This window comes from Cnephaeus nilssonii, assembly GCF_951640355.1.
Source record: "Cnephaeus nilssonii genome assembly, chromosome: 16".
NCBI classification, from domain to species: Eukaryota; Metazoa; Chordata; class Mammalia; order Chiroptera; family Vespertilionidae; genus Cnephaeus; species Cnephaeus nilssonii.
The window spans coordinates 12,482,170-12,501,708 of record NC_137087.1 but is presented as its reverse complement, the minus strand read 5'-3'; the positions used below and the strand labels follow the sequence as shown (position 1 = coordinate 12,501,708).

Sequence of the window (19,539 nt, the reverse complement as noted above, 5' to 3'; positions counted from 1 at the left end):
CTTTCTTTCTTTCTTTCTTTTTCTTTTTTTTTCCAGAGGGAGGAAAGGAGATGGGGAGAGAGAGATAGGAACATCAATGATGAAAGAGAATCATTGATCGGCTTCCTCCTGTATGCCCTCTACTGGGGATTGAGCCTGCACCCTGGGTATGTGCCCTGACCGGGATCTAACTGGTGACCTCCTGATCCCTGGGGTGATGCTCAACCAACTGAGCTACACTGGCTGGGCTTTATTCTAGTTCTAATAGTTTCATTTGGGTCTTTTTAATATTTCTACTAGAGGTCTGGTATATAGATTCGTGCTGCACAAGTGGGATCCCTTGGCCTGGCCTGTGGGGATCGGGCGGAAACCGGCTCTCCGACATCCCCCAAAGGGTCCCGGATTGTGAGAGGGTGGTTCTCGGGAGAACCCAGAATCGGGCGCCCTCCTCTCTGGTTCCGGGCACATCATCCGAGAACTGCAGCTGCCAAGTCACCGCAGTTTAGCAGCTCCTGCGTTGAGCGTCTGCCCCCTGGTGGTCAGTGCATGTCATAGCTACCGGTCGGAGCATCTGCCCTCTGGTGGTCATTGCACGTCATAGCTACTGGTCGGACATTTGAACGGTCAGACGGTCGCTTAGGCTTTGATTTCTCTCTTCATTCTGTTTATTTTTTCCTTTAAATCCCTGAGACTGTTTACCATATTTGTTTTAAAATCTTTGCTAATTCAGTTTCCCATCTTACCTTATTGGTTTCCCCCCTTTATTATAGGTCACATCCCCCCCATTTTATTTTTTTTTTGCCTCACTAGTAACTTTGACTAGATGCTAGGTACAGCTCTTCCACCTAAGTATTCTTGTCTTGTTCAGCTTGGGCTGACAGAACAGGTACCCGAGGTAGGCTGCCCTAACAGGAACTTATTTTCTCACTGTTCTGGAGGCTGCAAGTCTGAGGTGAGGCTGCCAGCGTGGGCAGTCTGATGAGGACTCTTTTCCTGGCTTGCAGACGGCTGTCTTCTGGCTGTGTCTTCACATGTCAGAGAGAGTACTCTGGTTCCTCTTCCTCCTACAGGACACTCATCATGGAGGCCCCCCACCCTCTGACCTCCTCCAGCCCTAATCACTTCCCCAAACCCCACCTCCAAATGCCATCCCAGTGGTCAGGGCTTCAACTTGTGGATTTGAAGTGGGAGCACCACAAACATTCAGTTCCATTCAAAGCACTTCCTTACCAGTATTATATCCTTTTAGCCTGCCACCTTTTGTTAAATATTGTGTGTAAGATTCATTCATGCTATTGTGTGTAGTTGTAGCATTCATTTTCATTGTGTGATTTCTGTTGTGGAAATGTATCATTTGTGTTATTTACAGTTTTAGGCTATGGAGACGGGTTAGAGTAATATGAAGACACTAGAGGCCTTGTGCACGAATTCATGCATCAGTGGGGTCCCTCAGCCTGGCTTGCAGGATTGGGCTGAAACTGGCTCTCTTGACATCCCCCAAGGGGTCCCGGATTGTGTGAGGGTACAGGCCAGGCCAAGGGACCCCCACTGGTGCACAGTCGGGGCTGGGAAGGGGGCTGGGGAGGGACCTCCAGGGTGTGTCTGGCCTATCTCACTCAGTCCCAATCCACTGGACCCCAGCAGCAAGCTAACCTACCAGTCGGAGCATCTGCCCCCTGATGGTCAGTACACATCATAGCGACTGGTCGACTGGTCAACTGTCTGCCCCCTGTTGGTCAGTGCACGCCATAGTGAGCGGTTGAGTGGCCTTAGCATATCATTAGCATATTACGCTTTGATTGGTTGAACAGCCGACCAGACAACTGGACACTTAGCATATTAGGCCTTCATTATATAGGATACCAGGGTTGTGGACCTGAATTGTAGGGATGCTCCCGGGGTTCGGGTGGCCGAGCTGACGGAAATCCTGTTTTGTCTCCAGCTCCAGATGGTTTCAGTGTGATAGCTGAGCAGGACACACCTGGCTCTGCCTGTTGTGCACACACAGCTTCAGTGGGACACGGCCCTGCCCGTGCGTTTGCGTTTCATCTGTGGCCGCTTTCCTGCTCCCACGGTGGAGTTGCGGACTTGAAACAGTAGGCAGAGCTGCAAGTGTTTACTCCCTGGCTTATACTGGTGCAGACCCTGGCTCAGTATCTTGGTTTTCCGCCCACTGTGGGTCACCGAGCTGTGCCAGCGATGGCAGGGACTGGGTGGGGGTGGCTGGGTTGGGGTTCCTCCTCTTAGTTGCTTGAGGAGCTGCTTGTCACCTCCCCTAGATAAGCCTGCCCTCCTTCCTTCCTTCCTTCCTTTAAAGGCTTCCACACAGTCAGATTCCTGGGCGGGGCGCGGCGGGTGGGCTGTTATCAGGGAAGGCAGAGGCCCTCTGTCCGAACTCTGGGGAGGCCGGCTTCTCGGGCTGTGCTGGGCAGGGCACAGGCGCTGCTTGCTCAGCACCACCCTTCCGGTGGGAGGAAGGCCGCTGTGTGACCCTGTGCGAGGCACCGGCCTGGCCTGGCCCTGCTTCTCCCCCGTGAGGAAGCTGGGCCCCAGCGTCCCTTCCGGCTCCCAGAGTCCCACTGGGAAGTGGCTTGGTTTGGACTATTTTAATGTGGGACCATTTTGAAAGGAACGTTCCTGCTCTAATAGGGTTCAGAGTGGCCAGTCCTGAGGGCAAGGCCTCCTGACCCCGCAGACACCCTGGTGTTCCCCCCAGCCACTGGGTCTCCGGGCCAGGCTGGGAGTGGGCCCGGCTCTCTGGCATCCTTTCTGGCCAGTATTTGAATTGTTGGCTTTTCAAGTGGCCACGAGCATCTCTGGTGTTCTCCCAGCTCCCCAGGCCTGGAGTCAGGGTTCCCCGTTCTGGAGCTGCCAGAGCCATGGGCTCCACCCGCATGAATTGGGGTGACAGAGTTTAGACAGAAGTCAGGGGTGGCTTGCTCAAGGCCACGGTGAGTTAAGGACAGAGGTGACTGTGCTAACTTCTCACCCCACCCCACCCTTTTCCTTCCCGTCCCCCTTGGAAAACCCCAGAAGGCTGTTCCCCTCAACTCTGATGTGCTGTTGTCTCCAGAGACCTAAGAAACAGATGCCTCTGGAAGGAAGGACCTTGTCTTAGGATGAAGCCTAGTGCAGGGAGTTTTCCTGGGGTGGGGGGGTGGGGTGGGGCAAGTAGTGTTTCCCATCCAGCCCGTGCTGGTGGAGTCTGCCCCTCCATGCCGCTGCTCTGTCCCCTCAGGAGGCCGGGCCGCGCAGATTGGCGCTGTGCCCCAGGCTTAAGTACATCACCTGTGACACTTTGCTCAGTCCTACCGCCCTCCTGTGACCCAGGGAGGGAAACAGGCTTAGGGAGTTCCCCGACTCGCGCAGCCTCCCCCCCGCCCCGCCCCCCCGCGCAGGTCCCGTCTCTAGGAAGCTGCAGGGTGGAGGGCAGAGGGCGGAGGGCGGAGGGCAGAACCAGGACCCCTGCCCTGTGCTGCTTGCTTATTGGTTCAACCTTCTCTTTCTTGGGGTTGCTTCTGGTTTTCTCTAGGCTCCCCAGGCGGCCCAGGGGAAGGGAAGGGCTTTGTGTCAGCTTGCCGCCAGCGGCCGCAGGGCAGCCCGAGGTGTTGAGCAAAGCCCTCACCCGCGGGGCCCACAGGAGTGGCCTGAGTACGTTCACACACTGGAATGAAATTTCACAAGGAGCCTGGCCACTAAACCGGCAGTGGAGAGGGGCTGCTTTGACACGCGTGGTTTCGGGACGTGCCGTCCAGCAGGCCCGGCCGGGGTAGGAGCCTCCGGGGTACAGCAGCGCAGCTCGCGCACGCGGCGGGTGGGTTCTGTGCGGCACCCATGGTGAGGCAGGCTGGACCGGCCTCTCCCCTTCCTTCCCAGGGTCCTTCGTCTCAGGTGGGAAGGCTGATGCGGGATCTTTACAGGGGCACCCCCTCTCCCTCCCAGGAGGCCACCGGCCCTGGTTGGGACTCAGTGACCCCCACCACCTGGCGGACAGTGAGGGTCCTTGGCTTTAGAGTCGCACAGCTCAGAAGCCCCTTCTGAGAAACCTTGACCGGCCCCTCCTTTTGGCCAGAGAGAGAAGGGATGCCAGGAACTCAGGTTTGGTCTTAACTCATGGCCACCAGCCAGCCAGGAGACTTTGGACAAATAACCAAGTCATTCTGTATCTCAGTTTTCATGTTTGAAAAATGGGGGTAACAGTGCCCGTGTGATGGGTATGGAAGGGCCTCTTCGGGGTGTTCAGTGATTAACACGGGGCCTGGCACCAAGGGAAGGCTGGTGCTACTTGCCACCAAGCCACTGCGGTGACGTCCCCGCGCCCTCCCTTCGGGCTGGGGGGAGCTGGGCCTCAGTCCCTGGGAGGGCACTGCATCAGGGTTTAGAAGAGGGACTAGGAAGGCTACTCCGAAGCCGGGCGGCCGGCAGAACGGTCTCTCCCAGTGAGCATGCCCAGCCCCACCGACGGTCGGTGCGAGAGTTCACGGCGAGCCCGGCGAAGCAGGCGGTCCTGGCTCGGCACAGGGCTGCCCTGTGAGCTCCCAGACAGGCCACTTCCCCTGTCTGGTCCTTCCTCAGTCAGCTCGTCTCTAAAGCAAGTGTTGGGCCCAGACTTTCTGCCCGGGTCAGCATTCATTAAACCCCTGGTCTGACATGTGACCCCTGCTCCGTCTTTCCTGGTGCGAGTTCACTTGAGTCCTTCCTTTAAAACCGAATGGAAGAAAGCGCGAGCCCTTGTCTGTGAGCACAGCCCTGTGAGAAGAGAGCTGTGCCCAGTGGCGGGGAGCAGGCAGCTCACCGGGGCCCAGTGAGGGTGATAGGGGGTGGGCTTTCCTCGCCGTCCCCCATGGTGCCAAGCAGTGGGCGCGCTGCCGTGGTGTGCAGCCTGGTAGGCTGGGGTGCTTGCTGGGGCCACTGGAGGGGGTCGGGATGACAGCCTCCAGGCCTATCCTGCTCTGACCCTGATGTCCCGGGTGGGGCTGGCCTTGGACCCGGCTAGCCTGGGCCTGTGCTTGGCCCGCTCCTGCTTGGAGTGCATTCGGACTGAGTTAGACCGGGAGTGTGCTGGGAGGCGAGCAGGCAGGACCACGGGCAGGGCCGCTCCGTCCGGGGCTCTGGCCGCTCACGCCTGCTCTATACCTACAAGGGCCAAGTCCTCGCCAAGTCCTCGGGGTACAACCCTGAACAAAACCGAAAACCTCTCTGCCCTCAGGGAGCTTAAACGGGAGAGACACGAGACAGGTAGCTCGTGTGGTCTTGGCTGAGAGCCGGAGGAAAAGCAAGCACGGGAGGTGGTCAGGATTAAGGTGGGGTGTGTGTGGGGGGGGCGGTGTCCACCTGGGACAGGAAAGGAGGCTCCTGAGGAGGTGACCTGTGGAGAGCCTGGAATGAACAGGGGCGGCGCCAGGAAGGGAGAGGGAAGAAGGACATTCTAGGCCAAGGAAACCGGCACGGCTGTGAGACGGGCCGAGTTCAGAACTGGTGCCGGGGCCAGCGTGACCTGGAGTGGGGGTGGGGAGGGGAGACGGGTCGGAGATGACGGTGGAGGGTGGGCCAAAGCCTGGCCGAGTTGGTCCTTGTGGGCTGTGGCGAGGAGTTTGAATTTGTTCTAAGTGGTAAAGGAAGTCATTGCAGGGTGTGGAGTCGTGTGTTCTGTGTTTTTAAAAGATCTTAGTAGTTGCTTGGGGACCTGTGAGGAGCGCCGAGGGGGTGGGGCATGGACAGGTGGCAGCAGAGGCAGGAGGAGAACTGGCCACGAGGTTTGGAGGGAGAAACAGCAGAGGGTCTGGTAGGAGGAACTTGGAGTTGGAGGGAAAGAGAGGCATCAAGCATGAGGTCAAGGCTTTCTGTCTTAAGCGAGTGAGTAGGTGCCGTAATGTAACGAGGGCTAAGTTGGAGAGGAGCTAGTTGGGGGCGGGGGCGGGGGGCAAGGCTCCAGTTGGGAGCATGTGCAGATTGAAGAGTCCTTCGATCACTCAGGTGACGAGTCAAGTAGATGCTGAGGTTTGACTTGGAGCAGCTGTGGCTGGAGACGGGTGTGTGGTCAGCAGTGTGTGGTGTGGATGGGATAGAAAGCCTGTGAACGTCATCCAGAGAGCTTGGGGCAGGGCAGGCCTGAGCGTGAGGCGCGCCAGCATTTAGAGAGCTCGGAGGAGGAGGAGGAGGAGGAGGGTGGACGATGGCTGGGAATGTGTGCCTCGTGGCCCAAAGCTGAGTGGTCTGTGGAGAAGGGAATGCCCAGCCTCCACCTCCCGCGGTGGCAAGAGGGGGTGAGACCCCGGGACTCGGGGATGGTGGGGAGGAAGCCTCCAGGACCCAGTGGGCAGTGACGGCTCACCTTCAGGCTCGCTTACCACCTGAGACTGGGGAGAGGAGGAGGTTGTGCACGCCCCCCCCCCCCCCCGCCCGCCCCCCATTTGGCATTCTGCTTGGCCCGTGTTCCCCTTTGTGAGATAGAGGGATGGGTCCCCGCACGGCTTCTGCACTTGGGGCCCGCAGGCTGTGAGGGAACCAGCAGTGGGAAGTCTGAGCCCTCGGAAGTTCCCTCTGAAGAGCGGGCATGTCCACGCTTTCTGAAACTGGCCTGTGCTGCCGAGAGGCTAAGAACGCCAGGGCTGCTTTCCGGTTCCTCTCCTGGCGGATCAGGGCCCAGGCTGGCGGCGGGCTGCGTGGTCAGGGCCGTCCTGAAGCTGGAGAATCCACGCAGGAGAGGTGGGAGCCATGGACACACCTGGCTCTGTTCTTTCCCACGAGGACCTGGCACAAGGCAGCGAATGCCCGACGGTGTAAGGCAGTGAGACAGCAAACAGGAGGCTGATAACGTGCAGACCAGGAGGGGTTGTTTCCTGTGGGAAAGTCCTCCCGGTTCAGGAATCTGTGTGGTGTTTGGGGGGTGGGGGCACACTTGAGGCAGCCTAACCCCGGTGGGTTCCTGCAGGTGGCAAGTCAGGGTTGGGGCCTGCTGCTTTTCTGGGTGGGCACATCGCTTAGCTCAGGCCTGTTTTAATTTAGTAACGAAGGACCCAGCATATCCTGAGCACACGTGTGCCGGGGAGTGGGGGGCAGGGGGCGGTTGAGGGGGGAGGCGTGACAGCTGCTTGAGTCTGTCCAGGCCTGAGGCCGGAGGCCGGAGGCGGGTGGGGTGGTGCCGGGCTGTGCTGCACGGAGCCTGGGGAGGCACCTGGGCGATGTCGTAGACACAGACTGCACTGAAATGGGGTGCTGGTGGAATGGGGACAGCAGCGTGGCCTGCCGGTGTTATAGACACAGACCGCACTGAAATGGGGGTGTTTGTGGAATGGGGACAGCGGCGTGGCCTGCCGGGTTATAGACACAGACCGCACTGAAATGGGGGTGTTTGTGGAATGGGGACAGCGGCGTGGCCTGCCGGGTTATAGACACAGACCGCACTGAAATGGGGTGCTGGTGGAATGGGGACAGCGCCGTGGCCTGCCGGTGTTACAGACACAGACCGCACTGAAATGGGGTGCTGGTGGAATGGGGACAGCTGCGTGGCCTGCCGGTGTTACAGACACAGACCGCACTGAAATGGGGTGCTGGTGGAATGGGGACAGCGCCGTGGTTGCCGGCTCTGACTGGTGTCTTGGCAGGGCAGTGTGTTCTGGGGGCCCTGTCTCCGAGTGGAGCTGCGGGTGAAGGAGTTTGCTTAAATGCTCGGAAGGTGGCTGTGGGTTATCCAGAGCCTTGCTGTCGCCTTGTTCTGGGGTCCAGACCGTGTCATCTGCCGGGCCCAGGGGCCCTGATCCGCCAGGATGGACGTGAGCCATTGCCACTCCTGCTGGCCGTATGGATCCTGCTCTGAGAACTCCGTTCATGGTGCTGGCTTCCAACCTAACTCTCTCTCTCTCTCTCTCTCTCTCTCTCTCTCTCTCCCCCCCCCCCCTGCCCCCCCCCCCCCCCCCCCCCCCCCCGCCCCGCTCAGTTGGCTGGAGTTGCCTTCCTCGGAGCCGGACTGTGGGCATGGAGCGAAAAGGTAAGTGTGGCTGTCACTGGGACCCTGAGCATCGACAGCCAGAGCCAGGCTGGTTCAGCGTTCATGGTCCCTTCCTCCCTGGCAGGCATTTCTGTGCCAGGTCGGGATTTGCAGTCATTCATCTTTACGGAGCCAGTTCTTGGATGGAGACGGGGGTGTGGGTCGGGAGCCTGGGGTCGCGCCGGGGCTGGGCCGGGCTGCCGGGTATTGAGCTCTGTGAGTGTGGGGAGCCCTCTTTCCTGTTCCCGAAGCTCCCGGTCACCCTGGCTGGTTGGCAGCTGTGTCCCCGGCAGGTCTGTGCCTCTGGGAGCAGGAAGTCCCTGTGTCTATTCCTGAAGCTCTGTCCTCGCCCCAGAAAGACTCCGAACCAGGGAGCAGGGCTCTGCTATCGGCCCTGTGGGCGGGGGTCCTGTGCCTTGTGCGCCTCCTTGCACAGCCCATGGAGGCAGGTGAGAGAGGCAGGTCTAACTCTCCAGGACGGGGCAGTGGGAACTCTGGGGAGGGTAGTAGGCGGCGGTGCGCCTTTTGCTCTGTGGGTGGGCGGGTTTTGGGGAGGTGGTGAGGGCTGAACAAGGTCCTCACTGCCGGGAGGGACGCGGAGAAGAGAGAAGGAACAAGGCCCAGCAGGCCGGCAGGAAACAGTGGGAACTAACGTTTCACCTTGAGCCTCGGGCCCAGGGCTCTCTTTCTTCAGTGGAGCCTCTAGAACAGGCGTCCTCCAACTACGGCCCGCGGGTCACATGCGGGTGTTTTTGCCGTTTTGTTTTTTTACTTCAAAATAAGATATGTGCAGTGTGCATAGGAATTTGTTCATAGTTTTTTTTAAACTATAGTCCGACCCTCCAACGGTCTGAGGGACAGTGAACTGGCCCCCTGTTTAAAAAGTTTGAGGACCCCTGCTCTAGAAGGTGGAGGGAGGAGGATCGGAGGGCTTTCTTGCCTTAGGAACTGGATAAGGCCCGCCTTTGGGTTTGGGCCCCTTCATGGTGGCCTGTGAACCCCTAAAGGGCAGGCAGGAGCTGAGGTTCACTGTCTTTGTCCTAGTGGCCTGGAAGCAGGTGCAAGTCATAGCCCATAGCGCCACCGTGTGGCCACCTCCGGAATAGCCACAGCTCAACCAGCAGAGCCTGGCGCTTAGGCCTGGTTACCCAGCTGCTTAGTTCCCGCTGGGTGGCCTGGTCTGGCTGCTGTTTTTTCCTTCCTCCTTTGAATCCCGTAGAATTGCTGTGTCTGTTTTGGTTGCCAGTAATCACATGTGACTATTTATATTTAAATTAGTTAAAATGAAATACAAATTAAAATTCACTTCTTCAGTTCCACTGGCCGCGTTTTAGGTGCTCAGTAGCATCAGTGACCAGTGCTGCCACGTGGACAGCGCAGCTATGGCGCCACCGTCGCCACAGAGCTTCACGGACAGCTGCCTTCTGGCCTTGCTGAGTGTTTCCACGCCGAAGCCACTTTCCTCTCAGGACAGTGGGTTCTCCGTCAGTTGAGTGCAGTCAGTTGCCAGATGGCCGGAGGCCAGGGCGAGGCTCCGGCTCCGGATGCCCTGACCACGGGTCCCAGGGCCCCTCGGGGCTCCCCTCACCCCAGGCCTGGGTGGAGACCAGGAAAGCTGCGTGTGGAAGTCCAGGGGCTGAGGTGGGCAGGGATCTGCTGGGCAGAGAGGCCTCTAGGGGCAGGAGGGCAGGGCCACACGCTCGCCTGGCTTGCTGATGAGATGATTGAGCCTTGCAAGGCAGGAGCCTGTCCTCGTTCAGTTCTGTGCACAGCCTGGCCCTCCGCACCAGGACTGTCTTTGAGGCTGATCCTGCCCTGCTCTCTGCTTCTTTCAGGGGGTGCTGTCCGACCTCACCAAAGTGACCCGGCTGCATGGAATCGACCCCGTGGTGCTGGTGCTGATGGTGGGCGTGGTCATGTTCACCCTGGGGTTTGCTGGCTGTGTGGGGGCCCTGCGGGAGAACATCTGCCTGCTCAAATTCGTGAGTGGCCCCACGGGCAGGTGGGGGACGCGTGGGGGGCTCTGCTGGGCAGGCTTTTTCCTTATCTGGGCGCACTGGTAGCAGCTCTTACAAGCCTCCTTGGGCCCTTTGTGCGCTGCCGCCCCGGATGGTAAGATTTCAGGAAACAATCCTCGGAGCAAGCTCCTCATCCCGGAGAAAGAAGTCGGCCCCTCTGTTCTCAGCTCCCGGGGGACGGAGTCTGCTGCCCACACCCTCCCCTCTCTCGCCTTTGATCTTCCTCCCCAAGTTCTAAAGGAATTGTTTGTTTGCTGCTCACCTTTGCCCTTCCTGGCTGAGATCAGGAGATGTTGTCAGTGACGTTGGGAAAGCACTTCCCTCCTCCAGGGTGTGCTGCTTGTGCTGGCGGAACCCGTCACCTAGAGTTTAGTTTTACATTTAGATACTCTTTCATTTTGAAATGCATTCCGTTAAACAGCACCCGAGGGGGAAACGACAGCGTTGTGTTTTACAACATATTATTTGTTGAATTCATTAGATCAAGCTTCCTCTTTCCTGAGCTTAACGTAAAAGGCAAAACACGTGTGGTTTTTCCCAATTTTATTTTTCTTAAAAGCATTGTGTTTTGTATCTTGCTGTTGTGTGAAAGGCGATTCCATTTTGGAAGGCCTGTGTGCATGTGTGTATGTATGTGCGTGCATGCGTGTTACCCTCTATCCCAGGCTGCGGTAAGGCCAGTGAACATGGTGGGAGGGAGGCGTGTGGACCTACGGCTACGTGGGCCCTTCCAGAATGCCACCACCACTGTGGCCAGGGGCCGCGGTGCTTCTGGCGCCGGCTTTGTGCAGCTGACTGCCACACCCCCCGACCGAGCGGTGCGAGCCCTGCGCGAGCTCTGTGACCTCAGGCAGCCGGTGTGCCCGTGTGAGCCTCGGCTTCCTGCAGAGGAAATGGCTGACACATGGGCTTGGGGCTTTCCTCTCAGTGTCTCTCCCGTGGCTCTCCCACCAGCAGTGCAGTGGTGTGGGGAGGGATGAGCTGGTGATGCGGGTCTGGGCAGGCGGGGCGGGTCTGGCCCAGGGGCAGGGTGGCGACTCCCGCTCTCGTCTCGCCCCCAGTTCTGCGGCACCATCGTGCTCATCTTCTTCCTCGAGCTGGCCGTGGCCGTGCTGGCCTTCTTGTTCCAGGACTGGGTGAGGGACCGGTTCCGCGAGTTCTTCGAGAGCAACATCAGATCCTACCGGGACGACATTGACCTGCAGAACCTCATCGACTCCCTTCAGAAAGCCGTAAGTCCGCTGCGGCGCCCGAGAGCGCGTGCTTTCCGGGCCTGCGTCTGTGTGCTGCTCAGGAGCCGGGCTGGGGGCCTGGAGGGCCGCCTCGGCCGCTGGTCCGCTCGGCTCTGCCTGCTCATGGGTGCCGGGCAGTGCAGGCTTGCTCCTCGTGTGCCCTCTCCCCTCTGGTTTGGGCAGGCAAGCCCAGCTGTCCCGTGGCCACCTTCCCCCAGGAGCCCAGTCCTCTCGGGGCCCAGACCTCTCAATCCCTGGCCACGCAGGTGGCTGCAGCACCCTGGGCACTGTGGGTACCGAGGGCCAGGGCTTCTCCTCCCCAGACACGTGACTCACTTTCAGGCTATTCCTGTCCCTTCCTCCCAGGGACCTTTCCCCTTCCTGTTGGAGAGGCAGAGCTGCCTGGAGGAAGCTGCCTCAGGGGGAGAGGAATGCAGCCTGGAACAGGTCCCCGGGGGCTGCCTCCGCTCCCAGCCCGGCCTCCCCCAGCTGGCCTCTGCGCCCCGGGCCGGGCACCTGGAGGCTTGGACGGAGGACCACTCCCTGCCTCGCCGGCCTGTGTGGCGGCGGCTCGGCTCCCGCGTGTTCTGTGCTCTGCCAGAAAACCTACTTCTCAGGCACTTTTTGTAAGGAACACATTAGTTCTGGGGAGAACATGAGTCAGGAAGCATTAAAAATAACTATGCTCTGCTCTTACTATTTACCAACACGTGTTGTTCACCCTTGTTTCACGGATCTCGGGATATAGCCAAACCCCGTTCATGTGACCAGAGAGCCTTCCTATGTTGTGCAGGGTGACCTGTGTTAGTCTGTGAAAGTCACCTCGCCCCAGCCATTTGCTTTTCTTTCTTTTTTAAATTTAACAAAGTTTTGTTGATAAAAATGTACAGCTGTGGGACCTGTTGTTCCTGCATCTTCACCAGCAGCGGGGCCTCCCACCCTGGCGTTGCTGGTGCAAATTACTGACTCTGGGCTTGGGAACGCGTTTACTGAGTCCTGTGCTAGGAGCTCCCGCAGGGCTGCCCTGGCCAAGGAGCCGCGTTCTTCCGTCTCAGAGACAGCGGCCGGGCACAAGCTGAGAGCTGGGAGCTGCTTACAGTTTGTCCTGTGCTGCTCTGTCAGACAAAACTAGGATATTAACTGGCCCGGACTTGGCCTTCGGACCACGTCTTCCTCTTGGCCTTGCCCCGGAGGAGCTCACTGGGCCTTTGTTTCTGGCCGACTTTCCCGCATCTTCCTTCTTGTTGTCCTTGGGCAGCAAGCGAAGCTCTGAGGGCAGCTGCCGCCCCGGCTGCCCCGACAGGATCCATCCCAGCCACTTCCCGATGCCCCTCCCTGCGCCTTCCGCCAGCGCCGCGTCCCTCTCTTCATTTTCACGCTCAATGGCATCGAGCGCGCTGCTGGCTCCCCACCCACTGGCCTGAAACATGGTCGTTTCAACCTTGTCTTCCTTTCCTTTTAAAAGTAGAATGCCCCTGAGGTTTCCAGTGAATCATGGAACCTCCTCCTGGTGAATATCACGTGATCGTTAGAGCAGCTGGAGTCACGGAGGTGGGGGTGGGAGGTGGGCTTTACCTTACGAGTAAGAACCCGGTAGCCGGGTGTGTGTGTGCTGTGGTCACGGCCGTGGCCACCCCTGCCGTGGCCACCCCTGCCGTGGCCACACCCGCAGCAGCGGCCGGGCAGGTATGGGGACGGGGCTGCTCCTGGATGGTGCCGCCAGGCACGGTGCTTCCTGCGGGGTTGGTTTTACTTTCAGACAAAGGGGGTTCTCTTGGTAGCTGCCCCAGGTAGCAGGGGGGCGGGGTGGTGTCCCGTTCACCCCAGTTGTAGCTCTTCCTGTGGGAGTAGGTGGGCCAGCGTGGGAGGAAGAGGACCACACCAGGGTGCAGAGGGGCCTCCGAGGACACGAGACCCCTGCTGTGGGCCGAGGTGGGAAGGGAGGGAACGCTTGAGGTGGAGGGGGGACCAGAGCGGGTCCTCTGCCCTGGGCCAAGGCGGGGCACACGGAGCCAGCCTGTGGGATCCAGCGTGTGGCCAGTTTCCTTCGTAAAGGGCTGCCTGGCATGTCGCTCAGCATCTCTGCACCAGTGACGTCCGGGGGCTGGCCCTCCCCCAGGGTGACAGGTAGAGGTGCACTTAGCCGCGCGTCGCGGAGACCGACCCTGTGCTGGCGGCCACAGCCGGCCCGGAGCCCTCACGGCCTGTCTTTGTGCTTGCAGAACCAGTGCTGCGGGGCGTACGGCCCCGAAGACTGGGACCTCAATGTCTACTTCAACTGCAGCGGTGCCAGCTACAGCCGCGAGAAGTGTGGCGTGCCCTTCTCCTGCTGCGTGCCGGACCCCGCGGTGCGTGGCCGCGTGCTCGGGGCTCCCCTGCAGGTGGACGAGTGCCAGGCTCGCCCTCCGTGCACCGTTAAATTCCGGGACTTTCCTGCACGCCCATCCGGCTCCAGGTTCTGGGTGAAGCAGGAGAAAACCAGTATTGTTCTCCCTGAGGGCTCTGACCTGGGTGCCTGGGCACGATGTTCTGAGTGTATCCAGCCTGGTCCGCCCTCTCCCTCTCCCTCTACAGAGAACGCTCAGTTCTTAGACAAAGCCCACAGGCGCCGTGGGTACGTGCCACGGGGTGGCAGAGCATTCTGCTCGGTTGTTCCTTATTCACCTGCTCTCATTCCCAGCCCACAGCCCAGCCCTTGGGTGTCTGAAACCTGGGAAGGAGCCGGGAGTGTCTGCCGGGGCTGAGCCTGAGCGGGACTGAGCCCTTCACTGAACGTGGTTGTTGCCACGGGCCTGGTGCTGCCCCAGGGCTGGCCGCCGGGCAGCCTCCCTGCTGAAGGGCCGGGCTCCCAGCACAGGGACGGGCGAGCTGACCAAGAATGATTCAGCCACTTAAAAATGGTTGAAAATTTTAAAAAGGATAATATTCTGTGACACGTGAAAATTATGTGAAATTCAAATGTCAGTGTCCATACCCCAAGTTGGATTGAGCTGTAGCCGCGCCCGTCGCGCTTATGTTGGCCCTGGCTGCTTTCGTGCCACGTGACCACATCTGCACGGCTGCCTTCCGCCCGGGAGGTTGGCCCGCCCGTCCCAGCAGGAAAGGCTGGTCGGCAGCAGCGTGGGAGGACGGCAGCTATGCTGGGATGTGTGAGGGGTTTGCTGTGTTTGGCTGTGACTCTTCCAGAGCCTCTACCACCAGCTTCTCAAGGGAACAAGAATGACTGATGTTTTCTGCTTTTCTTGCAGCAAAAAGTTTTGAACACACAGTGTGGCTATGATGTCAGGACTCAGGTGAGAGCGCAGATAACTGTTCTTCTGGTTTGCTCCCCGTGGTGCAGCTTCCTGGCGTAGCAGGTGCAATTGGAGAGGGAGGACGAGGGGAGGTGAAGCTCAGGTGCTACCTGAGCGGGGGGCAGGGGGAGGGAGGGGCTCCAGGAGCCGCGGTGGCTGTGATTTCGAGCCCTGGGAGCTGCAGTCACAGAACCTCGCAGTTGCTGAATTAGTGGAAAGAACAAACAAAGGTTTGGGGACAAAGACTACATTTTAAAAGAGATTGCTTGGGGCCCCAGGGGTGTCTGTTATTTAGGGGTTCAGGATGCAGCTGCAGGAGCTCATGACTTGGTCCAGCTGCCGAGTGGAGGCAGTGGGACAGCGAGGAGGGAGGCGGGTCAGTCCTCGGGGCTCTCTGTAGGCCGCAGCGCGTGTGTGCCTGGCTGTGAGGAAGGGAGCCCCACGCCAGCCCTTGCCGCGGTGGCTTTGGTGATGGGAGTGGTGGCCCTGTTGGCCATGGGTACTGGGGCGCGCACCCCGGTTCGAGAGCCTGAACCCTTCCGCACTGACCTCCCCTTCACAGAGACGGGCCCAGGTAGCTGGGTGGCGGGGTGGTGTCCCCTGCTGTCCCCACAGCAGCTTCCAGTGAGGAATTCAGTGGACTTAGGCGCCACTGGAGTTAGGTGCTCGGGCTGCCTAAACAGCACCGACTCCGTGGCTTCCGCAGCACATTCATATTCTCAGTGCGTGGAGGTTAGAGGCCCAGACCAAGGCTGTGTCTTCTGAGGCCGCCTGCTCCTCCCTGAGCCCTCCCCTGGTCTCCCTCTGTCTTGGTGTCCCAATGCCCTCTTCTTCAGGACACGGTCATATTGGATTAGGACCCACTCCAGTGACTTCCTTTTAGTAGATTCGCCTCTTTAAACACCCTCTCTCCAAATACATCACATTCTGAGAGTTAGGACTTTACCATGAATTGTAGGGGGACACAGTTCAGCCCCTAACACCACTAAAATGAATGGATGTCCCATCAGTGTTGCCACAGTGGAGGCTGATGGGTGAGGGCAGGGCTGCTTGCTGCCTAAGGAGTGGGTGGGGGGGGTGAGGGTGAGGGTGAGTGGGGACAGGTAGGGGTGGGGTGTGCATGCTCTGATGAGATCCCCGTGTGCTTGCCGAGCCTCCACTAGGGCTTGGGCCCAGCACGGTCAGAATCGGGGACAACCTTGCTTTTATGATGGACTCCAGGGCTGTGCGTGTCCCTGCTGGCTCCGGCTTTACTGCGACTCGGGGCGCACTCTGAGGAGCCACTGTCCCTTCTCTAGCCAGCTCCTCTGACTGGGAAGCCCCTGAACCCCCTTCTCCCAGTTTCTTTTTAAAGACACAGCTTCCTCTCCAAGCTGCGAGCCCCGCCCCTTTCTCAGGCGTGGGCTGTGGGGGGCTGCACAGGTTGGTCTTTAACTCTGTGGAAGCCCAAAGGAAGAGGTTAAAGGTCACGGCCTTGGCTAGGCAGGTTATTGACACAAACTGCCCAAGGCCACCTTCCTCCTGGGGTTCTGTCTGCCCTGGGCACCGCTCCTGCCCCTGCGGGGCCCTGTGCAGCTGGGGACGTCCGGGGTCCCGGGCTCAGGGTTCTGTGCTATGTTCCTGCAGCTGAAGAGCAAGTGGGACGAGTTCATCTTCACGAAAGGCTGCATCCCAGCGCTGGAGGGCTGGCTGCCGCGGAATATCTACATCGTGGCCGGCGTCTTCATCGCCATCTCCCTGCTCCAGGTCTGTCCCCTGTCCCTCGCGGCTGCACCTGTTCAGTTGACCCAGACTCCACAGGTGGGAAGGTGGTGGTGACCAGGGGGCAGTGAGATGGGGGCGAGCAGGCTGGCGAGAGTCTGATGGGAGAACTGGCAGCAGAAAGTCAAGAATTCAGGGAGTCGGAGAAAGCGGGTTTCCCAGCGTGCCCAGAGCTGGGGCGAGCAGCCGCAGCCCCGAGCAGCCTCTGGGACCAGCCTCTAGGGCTGCCGCTGCTGGTAGGTGTGGAAACGCGCCTTTTAGAAAGCGTTTGGCTCTGGCCTGGCCTTGAGGAGGGTGTCTGAGGGGGCCTGGGGCCGCCGGCCGCCTCCCACACACTCCTCCCTCGCTCAGCAGCGAGGCGAGTGATCTCAGCGGAAGGCCAGGAGACAGAAGCATCCAGAAAAGGAAAGAAAAAATTTACTTGCAAAGCGGGCAAAGGAATCAGTTCAGAGGGACCGGCGGCTCATCAAATGCAAACCACAAGAATTTAAAGGGGAGGATAAAAAATAGGACTTCTAAGGTGACCAGGGTCACATTTGTCTGTTCCTGGTGGAAAAACGTCAGTCTTCCCACCTGACTCCCCGGGCGCGGAGGTCAGCCTCAGAGACCCGCCGTCGGATCACAGCCGCCTTGGCTTTCTGTGGAATCAGGTTTACAGGAAACGTTCAGGAGTTATTCTTTGCGAATCAGAACCAATCAGGGGGAGCCTTTTTTTTTCTTTGTTTATCCCTGGGCACAGGTGTGTCCCTTTGCCTCTGTGGTGCCTGCTGTTCGCCCCGTCAGGGTCCAGGGGTGCAGCCACATGGGCCCAGGGCTGGTCTTGCTTTGCCACCTGCCCCGCGGTTACTCTTGCTGCGTCCTCAGTGTCTGGGCAGGAGTGGCAATGGTGTGCGGCACCCTCATCGCCCTGTCCACGGGGCCCGCACCCCCTTTTGTCCCACGCTGACGGCTGCTGCCTCTGCCGGCCTTGGTTTCAGATATTTGGCATCTTCCTGGCGAAGACCCTGATCTCAGACATTGAGGCAGTGAAGGCCGGACATCACTTCTGAGGAGCAGGCGGGAGCACGTGGAGCTGAGCCACGCCGTGGAGGCCAGAGCCCTTCATGTCAACTTTACGTCCAGAGGGAGCGAAGCGGCCGCCCTGCCAGAGCCAGCACCGTCTTCAGCATCAGCGTGGCGTGACCTCTGACCCTGCTTGCTGGTGCTGAAGACCGAGGGCCTCCTCTTCACCCTCTGAACGGAAGGAACTTGTGACCGGGCTCCCTGCGGGGTCGGCCCAGAGACAGAACAGTCTTTAGGTGGGGGTGGCGACCGAGGGACCGGCTCCTGTGGCTGCCAGGAAGGTTGACCGGGCCTCCTGGAGCCCAGTGTCTGCAGGTGCCCTGGCCCCTCACCACTCGTGACATCGGTGCTGGCCTGGCGGGCAGCCGTGTCCTCTGTGAGTGGGACTTGGGTAGGGGACCAGCAGGCACGGACAGGGCTTCTCCCCACAGCAGAGGGTGCTGCCTGTAACGGGATGGGGGTGACAGGTGGACCTCGGAGGTCGGCGGGGTCTGCAGGATCCTCGGCCGTGTCCAAGCGCAGTAAGCCTGAGCCAGTGCGTGGAGCCGTGCGGTGAGCCTGGCCTGCAGCCCGCCCTCCTGGCCAGCCTGGCCGAGAGCTGCTCCAGTCTCCTCAGCATCACGCCCTGGAGGCTTACGCCCTGGAGGCACGAGGGACTGAGGCGTGGCTCTTCCCTGAGACTCGCTTTCCTGTTCTTAAAGCGTGTAAATAGTTTATTTATAGGGGCAAGAATGTTCTCACTCCATCTGCATTCCTCGGGCATTCTCCTCCGAGCAGCCTTACACTGTGTCTGGGACTGAAGCCATCCCTTCTAGTTCCTGTGAGTCTCCAGAACCAGCCCCGTCCCGCCAGCTGCTCCTCTCCATCCCCACAACCAGGTGCACCCAGCCGCACCCACTGCCCTCCCCGCTCGGCCGCACTGTCTTCTGGTCTTGGTGCTACTGAAACTGTCACCTGGAACTTGAATATGACTCCTCCACTGCGAGGCCAGGGAGCCCAGGCAGGGCGGCCCGAACCCTTCCCCAGGGCTCCTCCGGCCCCATGCCGAGGAGCTCCCTGCCGAGAGCGCCGTGGCCAGGCCTCTGCCCACCCGGCTGCAGCTGGGGAGAGGCCCGGGACATTTTGATGCTAACTTTTGAGGTGACTCCTTTCTCCCCGACCGGGATACCTGTGGCCACCCCGCCCACCCCTCCTGTCAGGGCTGCTCTGGGCTTGCTCTTGGAAATGAAATCGTCGTGTGTGCGGAGCCCGAAGGGACGGCGAGCAGCTGCGGCTCGGGCTCCTGCTCCTCCGGGTCGCGTACCTGTTCTGTCCTCGTGCAGGGCCTGAGTGCCGCCTCCACCGCCTGCCGGGCATGCGTGCTGCTGTGGCGTAGCTGGTGGGTGTTTGTTGATGATACTGTTATAATGTTTTCCCTTTTTTTTTTTTACAATTTTCCCTGTAGATTAGGGGAAGAAGAATGCTTGCGTTTTGGGACGTGTGATGCTTTTCTTTGACTGCCAAGCTCTTTTATGGAATATATCTTTATAATAATGCTGTGGTTCTGGTGGTTCTTGTTTGGGTCACATCCCATGGCATAGGCAGGATCCGCAGCTGCCAGGGCACCCGGTGGGGCAGGGTGTGGCGGGACACCACAGGAGGGTGGGGGGTAAAGGCACCCATCGTTGGCACAATCTGAAATGCGCTTTATCGGGTGATTTAAGACGGCTGTCGTCCGTGGAGGTTACCGCTGGCACTGGCAGCTGGTGGTGAGCTCTGCCTGCGAGAAGCCCAGTGGAAGAACTTGACTTTGGAGGCTAGAGGAAATGCGGGTTTAGGTCAGTCTGTCCTGCCCCAGGCTGGATGGTCCAGGCTACGTGGCGGGGGCACGGAGTCGGACTCGGTGCCTGCTGGCCTCTCTCTGGCGGGGTCACTGGCATGCCCCCCTCAGCAGGCACCTCTGAGCCAGCCTGCCTGGGGAAGTGGAGGCCCCAGACCTTCCCTGTTGGGGTGTGGGCACCAGCAGCTCCTGGCCGGCTCCCGCGGTCCTGTTTATTCAGGTAGACCTGGGGGACAGACCCCTTACAGACCACAGCCCAGTTCTCCGGGAAGTCTAGAGTTGGGTTTGTTTTCCAGTTAGTTTATTCAGCATTGAGGCCATTTTTAGCCACCTAAATCGGACTCTGAGTAGTTAGATGAGAACAGAAAAGAAGCCTAGAATAAGG

At 59.6% G+C, this 19,539-nt stretch overlaps 1 protein-coding gene across 3 annotated transcripts in view; it reads left to right on the top strand.

Annotated features, from left to right (window-relative positions):
* Positions 1-19,014, top strand: part of TSPAN14 (tetraspanin 14) — a 55,441-nt gene extending 36,427 nt beyond the window's left edge. For all 3 annotated transcript variants that reach the window (XM_079793041.1, XM_079793040.1, XM_079793039.1), the window contains exons 3-9: positions 7,919-7,969; positions 9,805-9,951; positions 11,049-11,219; positions 13,442-13,567; positions 14,468-14,512; positions 16,139-16,258; positions 17,251-19,014. In XM_079793041.1, the coding sequence (XP_079649167.1) occupies positions 7,919-7,969; positions 9,805-9,951; positions 11,049-11,219; positions 13,442-13,567; positions 14,468-14,512; positions 16,139-16,258; positions 17,251-17,322 (732 nt within the window). In that variant the 3' untranslated portion in view covers positions 17,323-19,014. The remainder of the gene's footprint in view (positions 1-7,918; positions 7,970-9,804; positions 9,952-11,048; positions 11,220-13,441; positions 13,568-14,467; positions 14,513-16,138; positions 16,259-17,250) is intronic.
* The last annotated feature ends 525 nt before the right edge of the window (positions 19,015-19,539 follow it).